Consider the following 19,173-nt stretch of genomic DNA (forward strand, 5'->3'; position numbering starts at 1 on the left):
TTATAAAAAAAATTAAAGGATTATTTTATAATTTGGTGAAGTCAAGTATAGAAGGTACAAGTTGAGAACTGCTATAGGAAGAAGGGAAGCTCTGAAGCTCATATTGCTTCCTCCTGATTTGTGCTCCATGTGTGCTTCACGTGTTGTACCTAACTTCTACAACTCTAAACCAAAAACTGGGAAAAGAAAATAAAAGTAATCCATTCACAATCTCCTCTCTTTTCCCACGAAGAATCTCTACTGGAATGAACATTCTTGTCACCCCATCCACCTTGTAAGTTACTCCCATTCTTTGTCTTTATTTTCATTGCGAAATCTGCTTTCGTCCTTTATTTATTTTTCGTTGTCAATTTTGATGGCTACTGATTCCACTTCACCCATGTTGAATGCAAATCTTGAATTTTGCCCAAGACCATGATAGAGTCGGCTAAGAAATTGCCTCAAATTGCTTCATTTATGCATAATTCCCCTCTGCCGTTACTTTAGTGCTGAGTTAATTTGATTAATTATATCAAGGGTTTGTGGGAATGATCGTTACTTTAATCTGATTACGAGAGACTTTTGCTTTAAGTTAATCAACTGATGAAAATACAAAAAAAATGTTAACAAATTTTGGTTTACTGAAAAGAGTACTATCCCATAAAATCCGGGGCTGCTGTAGAAATTTTAGAGATGTGGCTTAATGTTCTTGACTTATCCCAAACATAACAAGAATATGATGTCTTCCTTCGGTTTCTTTGTACAGTCAGAGGGTTACAAATACAATAGATAATTCTGGAGAGTGGCTCAGTGTGGGTAGTTTGTTTAACTAAGGGTGTCTTTTATCTCATCTTTGGTATGTAGGATAACAAATTTACATTTAACCTCGGTGAATAAGCTTAAGTTCTAATGTTATATCATTCATCCTGTATCTGTTCAAAGTTATACAGGTTTTGGTGGTTAATAAGCTTTTCCATTCTCTGCTATCTGTAAACTTGCTGATATAGTATTCTTATACAAAGCAATTGCATTAGCACATCTTTTAGTTTATTGTGGATTAACATTTGTATTAAATTTCAGATTTTAACAGGTTAGATGGAAGGGAGAAAAGTAAGCATTGATGTTCCTAGGAGTGACAGAAATGGAAAACCGAAGGTTCTTGATCCAGCATTTTCTGCCTTTTTGGTTCAGCTTCCAAACCAACTTCAAGATTGCCTCAAGGTTTGTCATGGCTCCTATGTAGAGGAAAATTCATTCAATGGAAATTGAAAAACCGTGTTTGATAGATAGGTTTTTCTATGTTGGATTTTGAAGGGAAAGTTCCATTTTCTTTTGTCAAAGTCACAAATCAAGAGACTAGCTAAGGATAATGTTGGAATAAAATCAGTTAACCCTTTTCTTGGGAAGGAGAAGAGTTTATCTACTGGATTGGGGATCGATCTGGAGAAACAATTGCAAGCTTGGAGAGAAAATCCTATATGGGTCAATCAACCTTCAGAAATAAAGGTAAAGAATCCTTGGGGAAATTTGTGGTTTCATTCTCAGTAGTTATTCTAGTTTCCCCCTTTCTTTTAAACATCATGTATATCATGCTATGTTGCTTCAACTCTTCATTTTTGTCAAAGAACCCATGTTTGGCACTTGTGTTTGACATAATTCTTGACATGGATATGAGGATACAACCATCCAAAAACAAAGAAAATTGAACATTCCCGTGCCTAACACATGCTCATATCCGACACTCACACCTGAGTATGAGTATCATAGCTATCATAGATTCTAGTTTTGTAACTTTAGAGTACACTTTGTTAGTACGATTTCTTTCATATAGCCAACACTGAAGAAAACTCCTGGATTCTAATTTTGAAGGTTGATTATATATCCAATGTTTGCACAAGATTGCTGTCATCTTACATTCCTAATTGCTTTGATGGATACTTTACCCTAAGCATCTATCATTTTGCAAAGTCCTAGGAACCTAATGTTATTCTTGGCAGGTCAGTGTACCAAAAGGTTCTCTTTGCAACCTTAAGGCAAAAGTTGATGTTGGATTGCCTCCTGATGCAGTGTATAATATTGTAACAGATCCTGATAACAAGAGAGTATTCAAAAACATTAAGGTGAGTGGTACATTTTCACAGGCGATAGTAGATTTGATGTTTTCCATCTTCAATGTCATTTGTAGCTTCAACATTTCAAGCCTTTTCAGAAATTTCTGACTTTTATTTAATAAACTGATCTTATGCTTCAGGAAGTGATATCTAGAAAGGTTTTAGTTGATGAAGGTAAAAGACAGGTGGTTGATGTGGAGCAGAAAGCTTTGTGGAGATTCCTTTGGTGGTCAGGGACCATCTCAGTTCATGTTCTAGTGGATCAAAACGGAGAAGATAACTCAGTAAGGATTATTTGATTTTAAAATCCATGAGTGAGCCTTCTCTGTGAGGAGTTGGGACTTTTATTTTTGTGGTTCTGAGTTACACTCAACAATTTCAATCTTTGAAGGATTTGACACTCCACTTAGTGAAGCATTTAATTTATTTTGCTTAATCTTTATGTTGTGTGCAAAAAGATCATGCATGGGTTACTAGCGAGTTACTCTCAGTAATTCTAAAAATGACTGTTAACAGATGAAGTTCAAGCAAGTAGATGCAGGATTCATGAAAAAATTTGAAGGTCACTGGAGAGTAGAACCTCTTTTCGTTGATGAAGAAACTTGCTTTCCTTTCAAACCTAAAACATGGGCAGAGTATTGTTCATGTACTGGGGGTAAAGGAAGGATTGGGTCGAAGGTGAGCTTGGACCAACTGATTCAGCCAGCCATCGTCCCTCCCCCACCCATTTCTTGGTATCTAAGGGGAATAACCAGCAAGACCACTGAGATGCTGATCAATGATCTGCTCGCCGAAGCTGCTAGACTAAAGGGCAGCTTTGACGCTGAAAATTCCGTCAACGAAATCAATGAACAGCACCAAGTTGAGCAGATTAATGACATTAAAGAAAGATGGAACCTTCATAGGAGAAATGTGAAGCTGCGTGGTAAGAGGCTATTGACTGCTGAATCGTCTACGATTTGATGAGTTCTAAGTTCATATATAGTTGGTTGACTGTAGCATGTGAGTATTTTATATGAAAAATGTCCATTATTATGATGTTTCAGTTTGAACTTTTGAAATCTTCCAAAAGCATTTGAATCATCATCTTGCATGACTTGGATAAGGATATTTGTCCGATATGAAAAATCTATTCTTATTCTTTTATATATATTTAAAAAGTCATACTACTATATCGATGTTTGAATATACGTCAGACACGAATGTCAGGACATTTGATACTTCTTTGTTTAAAAAAAAAAGCATCTGAACTCGATCACAAGCAAATAAAGTGCAAAGCAGACCCCTGAAAGATCATGTACCAAAATGTGAGTCTCACCAAACAAGAATTGAAATTGAATGCTTGAATTCAACCAAAAAAATCAGACATTCAGAAGAAAAAACAGTTTAAAGAGAATAATTTCATTAGAAGAAAGTAAAAAAGCAATACATATATGGTACATGTAATCTACAATGAAGGGAGATGTAAGACAATCTTGTCTAATTGTGAGTTGCAACTCTTTTATTGTATCTTCACATTGGTTTCTGTTGAAATGACCGGTCCTACAATATATCTATAATGTAATACATGTTCTCCGAATGGAGAGTTTCTCTCTTGTACAGTTACCTAGATATTCCACAAGAATCACTGTCTTGTATGCTGTATCTCTATGTTCCGTATACAGTACACTCAATACTTTCGTTGCCATTTGATTTACCGTTCATTGAGCAATAAATCTTATTGCCGGCAGAGGATACACTGATGGGGAACCTTTGCGGTATTTTATTGACAGTCAAGCCGTCAAGACACTGCTTCTCATAGCTCATGAATGCACCTAGTGCCCCAAGAAAACCTTCATGCCGTAGAAACATTGCTTCAGCCTCACCTTTGGACCTGTAGCATAAATTTCAGAGAAGAAAGGAAGAATATTAATTAAAAATCAAGGAAGATCGATGTTAGTAAAAGGGAAAATTATTAGAATGCACAGCTTCTAGGTAACAGGACCTGATGTCTACAGATGGAACTATGTATCAACTGAAAAAGAAGATGTAGTCAACTTATTTCACTTTTGTATCACAAATTACTAAAGATAATATTTTTTTTCTTGCAGACACAGGATAATTGTTAGGATTTCAGGGGAAGCAATTTTGTTCCTCCTTTGGTTAATAGAGGTTTGCAATTTGATCATTGTAATAATTACCTCTACAAGGTAAGCTTTCACATTTTAATTTTCATTGAAGATTCCGTGAGGAGGAATTGAACTTGAGAGAATGAAATCATTTTCGACAATCAGCCTCAAGTGTTGAGAATTATCATTTGAGTTTCATGAAAGGGAAATATATAAATGGTTTATGACGAGGAGTGCAACTGAAAAATTAACACTTCAATAGTTACCAGAAATTAACAGCGACGGAAATAGTGTCCATAGTATAGGCATGACCCCGAATGAAAAAACCGGCAAAAAATATCCGCTTAAGGCCAAACCGAAGTGCATTCAAGTAAGATATCTGGACAAAAAAAAGATAAAAATGAAGCCAACAGAACAACAATCAGTATTAATTATAAAGCCACAAGCATGATGCTTATAGATACTAACATGAGAGAAATCACGAAAGCGAAGTTTCTTTTTCTTTGACCCAAGAAAAAGTATAATCAAAGTACTGACGACCTAAAAGGTAGTCCTTGCAAAAAAAAAATTATACACATAACTGAATCCTAAACAAAACAATGGTACCCAAGGAGTAGCAGAGTAACCGTATAATCTGTAGCAGCATTACTATTTTAGTTATTTTGAAGTTTAGTTATATTTCTCCTTTGGCCTGGATGAAGGTAGTGTTAATGGGTTTAATCCAAGTGATGGACCCATGAGAGTCTAGTCTAGTTACCACTCAATTACAGTGAGAATTACTGGTACTGTTACGGTTACTGTTAGTAGCTATCAGGTATTGAGGATTGCATGATCTGGGAATCTCGAGTATATATGGAGAGCAGTAATGAATAAAGGCCATAGAGCATTAGACAAACTCTCTCTCTCTTAGATCTTCTCTGTTTCTTCTCCTCCTCTCTGTTCTCCAAAGGCTCTTTTTCCTAAAAATCCAAAGATTTATAAGTGAGCTGCATCATTGGTATTAGAACTACATTCTGGCAAGATAGCCAAAGGAGTAACCACTAGGATGCAGAAGGAGATCACTCAGATCCAGCAGGAACTTTCTCGGATGCATTTGGAGGTTCAGCATCCCGAAAAGTCAAGCAGAATTGAAAAGGAAACAGTAATTCTCAGGGTAATGGAATAGTAACTAGACTCTCGTGGGTCCATCTCATGGACTAAACCCATTAGGACTACCTTCACCCAGACCCAAAAGAGAAATATCAACTTACTTAACTAACTGAGAATAGCTGAAATATTAATTCTGCAACAAAATCAATTAGGCAAAACAGAAATCTGGAATTCTCATCCACCAAATGAACTTGGAAAGATTGTGAAAGGTTAAACCAGGCATGAGAAGCAATATCTATCAACATTAAGGCCAAAATCCTTGTAATGATACAAATTTTCTATTTTAGTAGGCAAGCGTCAAGGTTAGCACTGTTTAGGATAAACATTTGATTTACCATATGCAAGAAAACCATGACAGAAACTAACCTGACCAATATTATTTGAAATCATTCGAAGAAGGGAGCGGGAAATGTCTTCAGGTTTGTAATCTACCAGCTCTTTATTATCAGAAATGGCCTTGCCAAAGCTGGAAGCAATTGTTGTTGCTGAGAGACCGATCTGTCATTATAAAACAATTGTAAAGCAGTTTATGATTACATGTCAAAAGGTCAAAGATGAAAATTTACGAACTCTTATTGTATTGAATGAAACTGAGGCTATTTGATATGAAAACTCCAATAAACATGCATTGATATGGAGAATGGAAATTCTCCTAGTCTAAGTTAGAACAAAGACATCTCCATACCTTTGCATAGTCGGTTCCACCATAGATATCACCAACAAGCATATCTATAACTCTATTATTTCCCTGATGACTTAGCTCCAGTAACTCATCAAAACTGTGACAGTAAATTAATTGGTTACATACAATAGAACACAGTATGGAAGGAAACTAAAGATTACAGTCAATGAGGACATAATTACTTCTTGCACTTTGTCAAAAGCCTTCCCAAACCCCAAAAGGTGCCACCTCCAAGGCTAGTTCCACTAACTCGCTCAAACTTCCCATCTCCATCCACCTATATACCCAAAAGATTGAAAATCAACTATATAAATATATATATTAAAAGCTTTAAATATTACCAAAGTAATGAAGATGACTAGAATACCTTTATCATGCTAACACCAGACCCGATGTTAACAAGAAGATAAGGATATAAATCATTAGGGTCTATCTGAGCAAATTCCTTCTGACCATCCAAGTATGTAAAAGCTTCTTGGTGGACTGCCTATCAAAGAACAATATGCAAATAGATATTGAGCATGTCAATAATAAATAAATAAATAGCCAGAAGCTATGTGCTAACCGCTATAGAACAATGTCAATGAATATGTAAATTAAAACTGTATTTTACTGCCAGACATTTTTTTGATAAAAATATTCCACAACCCTTAAGGAAAAGAAGGAAGGTTCACACTAACTTTCAGAGAATAACATGACTGTGAGTAAAAGAATAGGCAAAAACTTCCAGATACAAACAAAACTCTTGCATTTCCAAAAACAAAGATGAGTGTGTTCTCTAAATTTAAACCTGAGAAGAAGAAAACTTCAAAATCACTTCCATTATAACTAGCCAAGACTCCACAACAAGTCAAATATCATAAGAAAACCAACTAGAATAGTCTCATCGATAAAATAACCCTGCCATCAAATAGCAATGCTGATAAATTTCTATTCTCTCACTCACACTTAAGCTGCCCATAGCATCAGATTGTAAATATTTAACCAGTTAGACACACTGCTGAATAATGGTAGACTACCTAAAGGCAAGAGACATAACGTTAAGTTTTCCATTTAAATCATATGATATGCTGTGTTGTTGAAAATATCATAATCATGTCAGACAGCCAAAATGAATAAAATATATTTAACAAGCATGCATAAATTTCCAAAAAGCGAAATGGGGAAAAACATTAGCACACATATTTGGCAGGAAAACAGAAAGGATTGGCTTCATGATAGTCAGACATTAAAAGACTACTTAGATTATAAGAGGATTTTATAAGATTTAAGACTCCAATTGGTGCAGACTCACAACATTTATGCAGTATTAGAAACCCACCTTAAGCAAAAAATTTGCACCAGTCACAAGGCACTCCATTTCATCTTCCTTGTCAAGACTGACACTGAGCTTTTCTTTGAAAAGGTCAGCAAATTTGTAGGCACCACCGCCTGTTGCCTGCAGACAGATATTAGCCATTTAAGGTATCTTTCTACTGCAAAACATCCTACCAAATATGACTGATACAAGCAGGTTGAGAGAAATAAGTGCTCAAAGCAGTAATAATTATAGCATTCGAAAAAAGTCAAAAATAAGAGAAAAAAGAAAAGAAAAGAACATAGGTTACATGATTAGTAATAAAATTTATCAATTATTAAGAATGAGTAGCTCCTATCAGATTATAAAGCAGAATATCTAGGAATGTTGAACTCCTCACAAAACCAGAGAAATACCAAGAAAGTTTACCTTTATAAAGATCTTGTCACTGGAAGGGGCAGTGCAGTCATGGAAACCTGAATTAACATTCATTGATAAGAAAATAGGCTTAAGCAACGTCAGAATAAAATAAGCTTCAAAAGAATATTCAAGAAATTGCAACAAAACTGCAACTGCGGTTAACCTGGCCAGATGTTTTTCCTAAGTACTAACCACAGAAGAAAAAACAATGTCCAGTGACATGATAGTATTTTATTAGGGCAAAAAACAAAAAGATAAGGGGAGTATTAACCCCAAATAACATCATCCTAGTACAAGTAGGAATATCCCTGGATAAGAAAAGAAGATATGATTCCGATATTCAATGCCAGAATACAAGAAAAAACAAACAGGAGCACCTTAAAAATTTTTGGAGTAATATATTGTCAGTCATGCCATTATGCTTCAGAGCCCTTAAGCAAAAATCAAATTGCACACCATAGATATGGGTAGATGTTGAGAATTCAATTCAACATCTTTTCCATTCTGTAGTAAATACAGGTAGTAGATGAGTAAGGGCATCCTAGCACTTTCTAAACAGTGAATGATGCTGAAATATAGCTAGGGTAGGCTCATGGACAAGTCAAAGTTTAACAAATATAGGTGAAAATAACCTTAGCGCTAAATGAGCTTAACTAATAACTTATTTAAGCAATCAATCCTCATTTAAACTCAAATAATGTCTAGCAATCCCTGTTATTCATACTATGTTTTAGAAGTTAAAAACACACTTCTCAAATATCAATTTACGACTGCCAAAAATTAATGATATTCAAGGACAACTGCATCTAAAGAATGAAGATAACAACAACCATCTTCTCCAAATTGTAGTTAAACTACAAGTAGTAGCCAACTAAGAACATCCAATCACTAATCTAAACAGTGCATCAGGCTGAAATATAGCTAGGGTACGCTCATGAACAAGCCAAATCTCAACCAAATATATGTGAAACTGGAAATGACTTTCATTGTGCTAAATGAGCTTGCATATAAAGTTAAACTAAGCAACTGAGTCCTCGTCTAAACTCAAATAAGATCTCACAATCCCTGTTATTCAGGTCAGGACTGCCAGGTGGCTAATTACGCACTACTGCCGCTGGCAATCATACTAACTCTTAGAATTTAGGAAACACACTTCTAGAATGCAACCCAAAAACAGCCAAATTTTAATGATATTAAAGGAAGAATGATTGTTAAGAGAAGCAAAAGTAAACGTACCACCAAGGTGAAGTTTCATGGAGTGAATGAACTCCAAGCAATCATTTATCTTGCTAGTTTCAAACTTTGCGAAATGAAGCTTTCCTCCAAGAACAGGTCGGCTGTTATCACTTTTGGAACCAAGGCTTTCATTTTGGGACCTTAGCTCATCATCATCTCTACAACTATCATCATATCTACAGAAATACACCAATTTGATCAAAGAACCTGTCAACCAACATAGAAGATTGTAATAAGTTCTACTATCTCTGAAATGTAAATTGCTGGATACTCTAAATGGAGTGTGAAGTAAAGACATGAATATAAATGCTTCGGTCCTTTCTTTTCAGTACATAAAAAAAATTGGACCCCAAAGCTCAAACTCTCTTAATAACCGTTAGGCCATCTTTCAGACAGTTAACTAAAAAAAAAACTACAAATCCTAACAAAGAATTAGGAGGAAAAAAAACACACTAACTAGAAAATAGATAAAACAGGAAGCAAAGTAGGTTTGAAGGCACAAAAAGTAGCCCAATTCAACAACCAAATAATAACAATAACAATAATAACAGCGGGAGTCAACACAGTACATGCGAAAAAATCTAAATTGTGTGACAAATTAGCTCAAAACAGGGGGGGGAGAAGGAAATTGGAAGATCAAAGGATAGAAAACGAACCTCCAATGTCGAGAGCCAAATGAGAAATTTGAGATTGGGGCTGAGAATTTGGTTGGTTAGAAACATGGGCGAGATGATCCATTCTTTCCCTTTAGTAATTTAGAGCTTAAAACCCAGAAAAAGAGGAAGAGAAAAAACAGAAGGAAGAGGTTTGGATCTCTTCTGGCCTGCGTCTAACCCATCTGCACCTCATTGGAAAGAGAATATAAAGAAAAGCAACAAGGGATTTGGTGGAATAATGAAATCCGTAATATTATTATACGTTCCATTCGTGAAAATCAAACGTGATTATTATGCCATCACTGGTGGCGTTGAATTGAATCATCAAGTTGAATTTTCTTTTTCTTGGGCCAAAAAATGGGTTAAATCTGCCAGTCAAACAGCTTTATCTTTGACTCCCTTCAATTTTTCATCCATCGCCCTTCCCTGTCTTCATTAAGTGGTATATCAGACAACTATTCACTGAATGAGTTTCATATATAATTTTTATTATAACCTTTAAAAAAGATTATGACATTTATTTAATTAGTTAATTAATGACATCAAACTTAATTCAGAGAGATTTTAATGTCAATGTTTGTTGACACCATAATGTTCTTTTTCTTCCAATTTTCCATGTTGACCCACAATTTCTTTTAAGATTTAACAATGTGTTTTATGCTCCCAAAAACAATATATTTTTACACATTTATGATATAATTATATTTACAATATTACATATTTAATATTAAGATTAATTCTCTTATTTGATATTTAAATGATACGATTTGACAAAAATAGAATAGTCTTAAAAAAACTGTTTTTGTCTCTCTCTTTTAAATTATTTATTTATCTAATATTTTATTATACCCTTATAGGACACTTGTCAATCCCTTAACCTTGTAGAGTTTAAACTTCCATTGATGGTATACCGAATAACATATTATGGTAATTGTAAAGTGCAACTTTTAAAAAATATGATCAAATTAATCAATATTATTTTTATTATTATCACGTAATAATATTAATAAATTATTATTACAATGTCAATTTAATAATATAATTAACAATAAAAAGTATTTTCATCATTCATACCATTATGGATTATATATAAATTTTATTCATATACTTTATGTTTTAGTGTGACATTTAAAATCATTAGATCCATTATAAGTTTGAAATTTTACAGGTTAATTTATTGGTTTATCACACTTAACTGGTATAATTGATTCCATATTATTTAAGTAAACTTCAACAATGTACAACATTATAAAAATATGTTACAATTTGTCGGCAGTCACTGAAATAGGAAAAAAACTATTGTCAGTTACATTCAACGATGTACAACATTATAAAAAATTTGGCAATCTAGTCAGTCCGACAAGTGTAAGGCTGATATGAGTGGGTTAAGTTTTGAAATAACTTTATTGAAGAATTATTTTTTTTAAAATTATTTTTAATTATTTTTTATGTTTTTAAAAATTAAAATATGCATGACACATTGTACAAAAACTATATTACAATCTGATCTATATACTTGTGGACACCACCTTAATTCGATCTTTAGTTATAGTATTCTTACTTTTGACGTTTGTACATCGTGACTGCCGACTGGTGAATGAAGATAGTGGTGGGTTAGTGGCAGATGGTGTTGGGGTCGGTTGTGGGAGGGGGTTAAAAGGGCAGGGAAATGACAATGGCTAGGGATTTACGAAAGAAAAGAAAAGAAATTAATTGTTGTTACTATTGGGGATTATAATTTAAAACTTGGGGGAGTAGGGAGGAAAAGAAAAGAAAGGGTAGCATGATATCTAAGCCGAGTTAAAAAAAACTTACTCAAAGCTCAATCTATTTAGAAAATGGGTCTCATTTTTTGTCTAAGTCTATTTTTCGAATCTATATTTTTGTTCAAATCTTCTGAATTTTCTAGCAAGCTTTCGGGCTTGGTCGGTAGCCCAGTCCATGATCAGGTTTACAAAAGATGGCTTTGAAATTAAATTAATTTTTTGGATTATTATTTAATTGATTATAATTAAATAATTAAAGGTCAAAGTGAGAATTAAATTAATTAGTCATCATAGTTTTATTGAAGGGGACAATTAAATATATTTCTTATAGATTCTAATATGGTAAAGTTGTCATAACTTTAAACGAATTAGAATTGAGTTGAGAAAATAATTTAATTGGATAAATTAATTATTTTAATTAATTAATTAATATTTTGGAAAATAAAAAATAATTTTCAGGTTGGATAAATTATAAGTATTGGTTAAAAGTACGAATAAAACATAAAATTGTACTAATACACAAGACAGACCCGAAAACTTATCCCATATGATGAGGGGCGATAAACCCTAATCCCAATAAAGGTTGTCGCCGCCCCTAGGATTTCCCAAGTAGGGAACCTGTATTTTTATTAAAATATTATTATTTAGTGACCTTTTGTTAAAGTAAAATTGTCGTACCTTTTTTCTTATAAATAGGAACTATGGGATGAGCTTTTGATATACAAATTGAGTGTCGGTACTTTGTTAGAATTAATTATATTTTATTTATAAGAATAAATTTGATTTTCTAAAAAGCTCAAAATTTTTCGGTTCTCGTAGAAATAAATTAACTTTCTCACTAAAAGTTAATTAAACTTTTTCATTTTGTGCATTCGATTTATATTGTTTGAGCACACACTCAAAACAAATCGTGGTTCGAGGATAATAAAGAAAATCATTTGGTAGAAAGCCAATAAACAACTTAACTTTCTCGCACAAAACACACGTAATAATTCGGAAAAGTTTATTACTATGAATATCTTAAGGCTCGATTTTAAGAAAAAGATTGACCTTTCATTGTGTAACGTACACTATTTTTTAAAGCGACTTTTCAACGCATCGACCATGTTAAATATACGAGATTCGTTTGTCCTCGTCAGACCAATTCAAGATTCATATAAGGTGAACTACAATTAACATTGATTTTGAAAATTATTTAATATAGTGTTTGGAAACTTAAATTTGAATTTGAATTTAAAAATTTTAAATTCATGATTTACAACTCATATAAAATCATTGTTTAATTTTAGATTTGAATTTCAATTAGTTTTAAGCTTTAAAAATATTTTTTAAATAAATTATTTATATATTATAAGTGGAAAATAATATAACAATGATAATATATATCAAATTAAAACTCAATTTTAACTTAAAAGATTTGAATTCAAATCACTTTAAAAAAATAAAATTAATGATAATAATTAATATAAAATATTCTAAAAAATAAGAAAAACATTATTTGGGTTTCATCCTTAGTAACTAATTATAAAAATTATTTGACTTGCGGATTTTCTTCTCTAAAATCTATAAAAGATGATACAAAGTTTTCATTATTCTTATTATTGAGATGAACCCAAAAAACAAAGCAAATACATGTGAACACTATAACATGAATCCACACACCTAACCTGATAATGCAATAATCCAAACAACCAACCAACTAAATCCATATAACTGCCATAGCAAATAAAACGCATCATCATCAAATAAAGATTTCAACAACCTTTTAACTATTTCGAGTAAAGCATGTTATCTGTTAAACAACCTTGTATCACTTCACTCCTCTTTCTTGATTTTTCTTCATTGCCGCTACAGATAAACTAACATTCAGTGATGGCTAAAAATGTAAGATTTGTCCCTATAATTCGAAAGGTCTATATCGACGGTCAAAAGGTTATTTTGACGAAAAATAACCGTTGCCACATGTAACATCAATATACTCATCTATCGTCGAAAAATATGATTGCCAAAATAGATTTAAAGGTTTACATCGAGATGTGAACGCCACTAAAATAGTAATTGTCTAGTTTTATCATTGGTATAGGTTTCGAGTGTTGAATAAATAGTTAGTACATTGTTACATAGTGATAGATTTCTGTACAATTTTGGTCGATAAAGAGATTTGTGACATTTTTATTTATTTATTTTGCCATCGGTAGAGAATTGCATCCATAGACAAATGCTTTTTATACTAATGAAAATATATAATTAAAATCACTGAGGGGAAAAAATGTATCATAATTTATTAACTTATGCATCATAAAGTCTCAAATATAATAAATTTCACAAAATTAAGATCCAACCACAAATTCAAGCCAACTAAACTTGACGACATCTCCATACTCCATTCCCCTTGTATATCAAGCAACTATTAATTAGTTTCCCTGTATAAAACACAATAAGTTTACTCATGAAAAATAAATTTGCAAAGTTATTTTCCCTAAAAAACTAACAATTATACAACACCGAAGATTGCAAAGATGATAAATCTAGTTATCTATTTATCTACGAAGGTTGCAATTTACAAGCGCTCAAGTGTTTGATACAAAGGATTTAAATTAATGTACAAAAAAACTTCATGTGATGACCTGATGGTTAAGGATGTTTATCGCCTTAAGTGTGGCTTGGGTTCGAGTCGTGGTAGTCACGTTTGTTGTTCGGGAAAAGAATATATTGAATTTCAACATCTGAAGCCCCAATGCTGTAGCAATACCAAAACATCGAGCTTGACGAGAACAGATTGGGAAGCTTACACTTAAATAATGTCACATCAACTTTTGGGTTTAACCCATCTCGTAATCAAGTGCTGATAATGACCAAAAATCACAATGAATAGGCTCTGCAAAAATGTAAAAGCTCAAACACTCTCAAGAGGACAAAAATAGAATAGCGCCACAATCTTTTGGGGATATAAATATCACACTTTAATAATAATAAAAAAGGGAGGAGCCGCCTGGTGCAAAAAGAATAGAACATCAATTTTCAGAAAAAAGCAAGTCGGAGAAAACGAAGATCCAAAGACGAAGAAAGAGAGAAGGATGACTGGAGGAGAACCACCTTATTCGGCTCATCATCTCTTCACATTTCTCTTTGCCTTTTGTTTCTTTTCTTTTGCTATTTTGAACTATGGTTGAGTTTTGATTGATTGTTTTTAATTTGATGATTATGGGCTCAACTTTTGTTAACTAGAATAATTATGGAACCCTAATATGAGATTATTAGTACTTTGCTAAGTATGCTTGTTGCAATATGAGGTTTATTCATTCAAGTGTTATTTATGTTTTATGCTTGTTATTGCCTAATCAACATTAATGAGTTATTGAGTTAGTTGTTAATTCTGAAAATGTTGTGATTAATGGACATAAAACTTGAACGGTGCATGTTTAATTTCTTTGATTTTAAATTTGTAATGATGTAGACATACATTATTACCATGCATAATCTTGTAGGGGTGGTGCTGACAATTGTATTCTTGACATTAAATTAATATAGACATATGTTAAATTAGATAAAGGATTGAACACAATGACTTCAAGAGAAGCCTATAAACTGTCGATTCCAAATTAATAAATTGCCATAATGTCGCAACATCGCTGCCAATAATTGTATTGCTTTTAAATTGCTTTGCATATTTATTTGAATCCAATCAGATTTTTATTTACTTTCCAAATTGTTATTTGTTAATTTTGCAATTTATGTTTTAAAATCAATCATTGTGAAGATGATAACTCTAGTATTTTCTACTATATTACTTATATATATATAAACCTTTAATTTGATGCCTAAGAAGCTCTTTGATTTTTCATGAAGTTAGGCCCTGGCTTGAGAAACTTAATGGTTTCACCAAAGCACGTTGGATAAAGAATTGGTGATAATAGTCCTTGAAGAATGAGTGCTAAATTGTATATATGAATTCCCTAGGTAAGGAATTACAACCAATCACCACAAGAATCAACTTATCCCCATTTTTAAAAGTAATTAAAATTGTACTGGCAGAGTAAATGATAATTGCAAATTAATAGAATTTGATGTTGAAGTACAAACTTACCACTATTTAATTTGTTTAGATCTACTGCATTTTGCTTCGATGGCTACTGCCCTAGTCAAATTACCATAGCTAAATGTTAAAAAATAGTTGAAAAGCAAAAAGTAAACATGAAGCTTAAAAGCATTAATGACATTGGCCTTGGCTATTTACCTGTAGATGGTTCTTCGAATTATACAGTGTTAATCCCTTCACGCCCCTCAACCTTAGGACAAACTTTGGAGTAAGCAACCCTTCACAAAACATCAGACTATAATGTAAACGATGCCAAGGGGATATAAGCAACATCAAGCAAGACAGATAGCAATTGAAACAGGGAGCTCAAACTCGATTACACCAGTAAGCATATTTGTAACACCCTATAACCTCAAACCGTCGCCGAAATCGGGTTACAAGGCATTATCGTATATTTTGGATAATTTATAAAAAAAATTCTTAAATAAATAACAAATATATATAATCATAAATTCATATAAATTCTTACTAATTGACTTCATTCTTCTTTTTTTTTTTTAATTTGAATATAACCCATTTATAACTATTGAACCTTCCCTGCAAATTTCAAATTTCAACCAATGCATTTATATACTCAATTATACCAAAATACCCTTTATCAAAGTGCACCCAAAATGAACATAACACATAATGTTTCCATTCTAAACTAAACATTTTCAACTCAAGCCATATCACATAGCTTGATCAAACCCAAAAATTCATACCAAAAATTAACTATACATGCCATATTTACATTAATTGCATGAGGTCCAAAAGTACCAAAAATCGTTTTGATAGTGTAATAGCCAATCTCCGACCTTGTCCAAAATTGAGCTAGCTTCCGAATCTATAGAACATAAGAAAATGAATGAAGTAAGCACTAAGCTTAGTAAGCTGTATAATATAGAATTAAAATTTTCCAATTTAATATCTAAGCATTAAAACAATTAAAATCAATTCATTTGTCCACAAAGTCTATTCACATCACCATCCAAGAGTTAGTCATATAGCCAAATATATCATGTCGTCCCTATAATTCATATATTCATAAAACAACAATCCATGTAAATCATGTATTTCATGTAACTTTTAAATCATGTAAATCATATAACATTTATATCAATTCTTTCCTATTCGTATAACTTGCAATTCATCGGTAATAACAGAAATTTATCCGTAACTTATACATATCAACAGTAATTCATCCATATAATTACATAGCTTATTCATATAATCAGTAACAGTAATTATGCCCGTTGAACCTATTAGAACATCGAGAGATACACGGGTGATACACTATAAGTGTATTTATCAGAAATTCGTCAATTCATTGTCATTTTCGCTCTTTCGAGCCATGATCGGTAAGCTCATTCCGAGCTGATAAACGGTAAGCTCTATTGAGCTGAAACGGTAAGCTTTGTAGAGCTGAAACGGTAAGCTCATACGAGCTGTGGTGAGTCCGCAACAAATGCAGGAGCTCGACCAAACGGTAACCCTAGTGCAAGTCACTCGTATCCGACAATTTTCTAAAGTTCAAACGGGCTCAGTATTATCCAATTTCATCAATTAAGCAATGAAAAATCAATAACTCAATTTCTCAATTCATATGTGTATATATATATATCTAATATTATTAAGAACATACATTTAAATACTCAAAATTTCATATTCAATGCCTATTATCATGCCAAATCTATATAACGTATATAGTATTTGTAACATTTCATTTGCATTCATGTAAACAGTAATATAATAGTATACCGGTAATTTAAAATTCAAGTATATCATTCATTCAACTTACATACATTCATTTTTGGACAATTAAAAATATTTAATAATTCAATTCTAGCTACACGAACTTACCTCGTATTTGCTCGAATACTTTCGTCTACCCGTCTAACTTTTGTTTCCCCCGATCAAGTTCCGATATTTGTTTATCTTGATCTATATAAATTCAAACTTAACTCATTTATTCACCAAATCAATCAATTCAATCCATATAAATATATTTTGGCATTTTTACAAAATAGCCTTCATATTTTCACATTTTGACACTTTAGTTCCTAATTCACAAAAACACAAAATATACGAAATTTCTTTATACGTATTCTTAGCCGAATAATATATATCTTCTAATCAGCCCATATTTTCATTTATTTCACATTTCTAACATAATATTTCTATTTTTTTTAAATCCCTAAAGCTCATTTTGTCAAAATTTACTTTATAAAACTTGTATATATTTCAATACCCATCAATAATCTAGCATAATACTTCAAAATATACTAGTATTCAACAATGGCATATTTCAAAATCATCAAAATTTTCAGAAATTGAGGTACGGGCTAGCTAGAATACAAAACAACGGTCTCAAAAACGTAAAAATTATTAAAAACGGAATAAAAACTATACCCTAATTGAAAATCTAAGCTTGGCCGAATGTAAAAGCCATGACTTTGGCTTTCTAAACTTTAAAATCGTGTAGAAGGAAAAATGATTGCCACTTTCTGTTTTGTTTTTACTTTAAATCAATGTTAATAACCATTTTACCAAATTAACCTTAATGAAATAAAAGCATAATTCACATGTTTTAAGGTCATTTACGACCGGCACCACTATCATTGGTCCAATAACATAATAAGGACCTCTCATTCAACTTATCAGCAAATAATTACTCTTAACTTATAGCATGCTACTTTTACAATTTACGCGATTAAGTTTTTTTTATCAAATTAAATATTTAAACGGTAAAATTTCTTAATGAAATTTTTATACTATAATTCCATCATGCTGTAAAACTTATTAAAATAATATAATAAATATTTTTACTCGGTTAAGTGGTCCCAAAACCACTGTTTCGATCAGACTCAAAAACGGGTTATTACAATATTTGAAATTGTACCAAAAGCTATAATGAATCTAATTTTAACATGGAAAGAGAATTGAGATTTTCTATGCATCTTTGTTGGATAATTGCATATATAAATACACCAGTAAGGCAGGACCCTTTGAAAGAGTAAAATTTCACTCCAACACATAATCCAATAGTAAAATGGCAAAATCATTTTCTCAAGGTTGAAATGTACTCACCTGATGTTAAAAGATAAAAATGGGAAATGGGTTTTAGCCTTTTAGGATTGAGTCAATTTTGGGCTAGCCTTTTTATTTCTATTGTTGGTATACACAAGATCTATACTGATGGATAATTTTAATCTGTCAGTATAGGTACCTCCATATCGATAGTAACAAAATATCCATTATATACTGATGGATAATAATTTGAACTTTGATAAAAGTATCATTTCCAACTTCTTCTGTCATAAATTCAATAGTATTTTCGAAAGTTTACAGCTTCACTTATTATTCTATCTTACCATAAAAAATCATAATATCATCCCAATATTAATCATTTATTTGTGTAAGATGTTACTTTATAATTAATCTGAAATGTCAAACAAAAATACAGTAAGAATTCTCAAAAAAATACACAAAGCACAATGCAATAATGATATAGCTTGATAAATTTTATCAAAATTTAATTTAGTGAACATGTAAATGTTGATGTAAATGGTGAATTGATTTTGATTATTTTCCTCTCTTGTGTTAAGTATTCCTTTAAAGTTTGTCATCAATGGTATCAGAGTCAGATTTAGAATGTTTTGTGTTGTGTTCCAGATACGATGTCGCAACA

The 19,173-nt window shown here is 32.1% G+C and overlaps 2 protein-coding genes and 1 long non-coding RNA gene across 5 annotated transcripts; 1 reads left to right on the top strand and 2 right to left on the bottom strand.

Annotated features, from left to right (window-relative positions):
- Positions 1 to 7: 7 nt before the first annotated feature.
- On the top strand, positions 8 to 3,240 carry LOC107946227 (uncharacterized). The gene is made up of 6 exons (XM_016880463.2): positions 8 to 274; positions 1,060 to 1,200; positions 1,294 to 1,485; positions 1,977 to 2,099; positions 2,231 to 2,374; positions 2,607 to 3,240. The coding sequence occupies exons 2-6, from the start codon at positions 1,075 to 1,077 to the stop codon at positions 3,051 to 3,053; spliced, it is 1,032 nt and encodes a 343-aa protein (XP_016735952.1). The 5' UTR covers positions 8 to 274; positions 1,060 to 1,074; the 3' UTR covers positions 3,054 to 3,240.
- Positions 3,241 to 3,475: 235 nt separating this feature from the next.
- On the bottom strand, positions 3,476 to 10,091 carry LOC121224163 (pantothenate kinase 1). Of its 2 annotated transcripts, none has more exons than XM_041106915.1 (10): positions 9,639 to 10,091; positions 8,983 to 9,189; positions 7,756 to 7,802; positions 7,351 to 7,467; positions 6,397 to 6,516; positions 6,212 to 6,306; positions 6,033 to 6,126; positions 5,714 to 5,845; positions 4,465 to 4,577; positions 3,476 to 3,963 (listed from the first exon to the last, which is right to left on the bottom strand). In XM_041106915.1, the coding sequence occupies exons 1-10, from the start codon at positions 9,718 to 9,720 to the stop codon at positions 3,738 to 3,740; spliced, it is 1,233 nt and encodes a 410-aa protein (XP_040962849.1). In that variant the 5' UTR covers positions 9,721 to 10,091; the 3' UTR covers positions 3,476 to 3,737. The 2 variants fall into 2 exon arrangements, with proteins under 2 accessions (XP_040962849.1, XP_040962850.1); XM_041106916.1 differs by having other exon boundaries at positions 8,983 to 9,158; positions 9,639 to 9,786.
- A 5,350-nt stretch (positions 10,092 to 15,441) lies between these two features.
- LOC121224165 (uncharacterized) lies at positions 15,442 to 17,981 on the bottom strand. 2 transcript variants are annotated; one of them, XR_005921718.1, is made up of 5 exons: positions 17,895 to 17,981; positions 17,346 to 17,426; positions 16,263 to 16,329; positions 15,642 to 15,721; positions 15,442 to 15,537 (listed from the first exon to the last, which is right to left on the bottom strand). It is a non-coding gene; the product is annotated as an uncharacterized lncRNA (long non-coding RNA). The 2 variants fall into 2 exon arrangements; XR_005921719.1 differs by having other exon boundaries at positions 15,442 to 15,542.
- Between the last annotated feature and the right edge of the window lie 1,192 nt (positions 17,982 to 19,173).

This window comes from Gossypium hirsutum, chromosome D12, assembly GCF_007990345.1.
Source record: "Gossypium hirsutum isolate 1008001.06 chromosome D12, Gossypium_hirsutum_v2.1, whole genome shotgun sequence".
In the NCBI taxonomy this organism is placed as follows: Eukaryota; Viridiplantae; Streptophyta; class Magnoliopsida; order Malvales; family Malvaceae; genus Gossypium; species Gossypium hirsutum.

What these genes read in the sequence shown, in the direction of transcription:
- LOC107946227 (XM_016880463.2), top strand. Translation starts at nt 1,075, where the DNA reads ATGGAAGGGAGAAAAGTAAGCATTGATGTTCCTAGGAGTGACAGAAAT. An exon ending in AACTTCAAGATTGCCTCAAG is followed by an intron (nt 1,201 to 1,293) that starts GTTTGTCATGGC and finishes TGGATTTTGAAG; the next exon opens with GGAAAGTTCCATTTTCTTTT. An exon ending in GAGTATTCAAAAACATTAAG is followed by an intron (nt 2,100 to 2,230) that starts GTGAGTGGTACA and finishes CTTATGCTTCAG; the next exon opens with GAAGTGATATCTAGAAAGGT.
- LOC121224163 (XM_041106915.1), bottom strand. Translation starts at nt 9,720, where the DNA reads ATGGATCATCTCGCCCATGTTTCTAACCAACCAAATTCTCAGCCCCAA. An exon ending in CTGGTGTTAGCATGATAAAG is followed by an intron (nt 6,307 to 6,396) that starts GTATTCTAGTCA and finishes TTGGGTATATAG; the next exon opens with GTGGATGGAGATGGGAAGTT. An exon ending in TCCGTCGCTGTTAATTTCTG is followed by an intron (nt 3,964 to 4,464) that starts GTAACTATTGAA and finishes TTTATGCTACAG; the next exon opens with GTCCAAAGGTGAGGCTGAAG.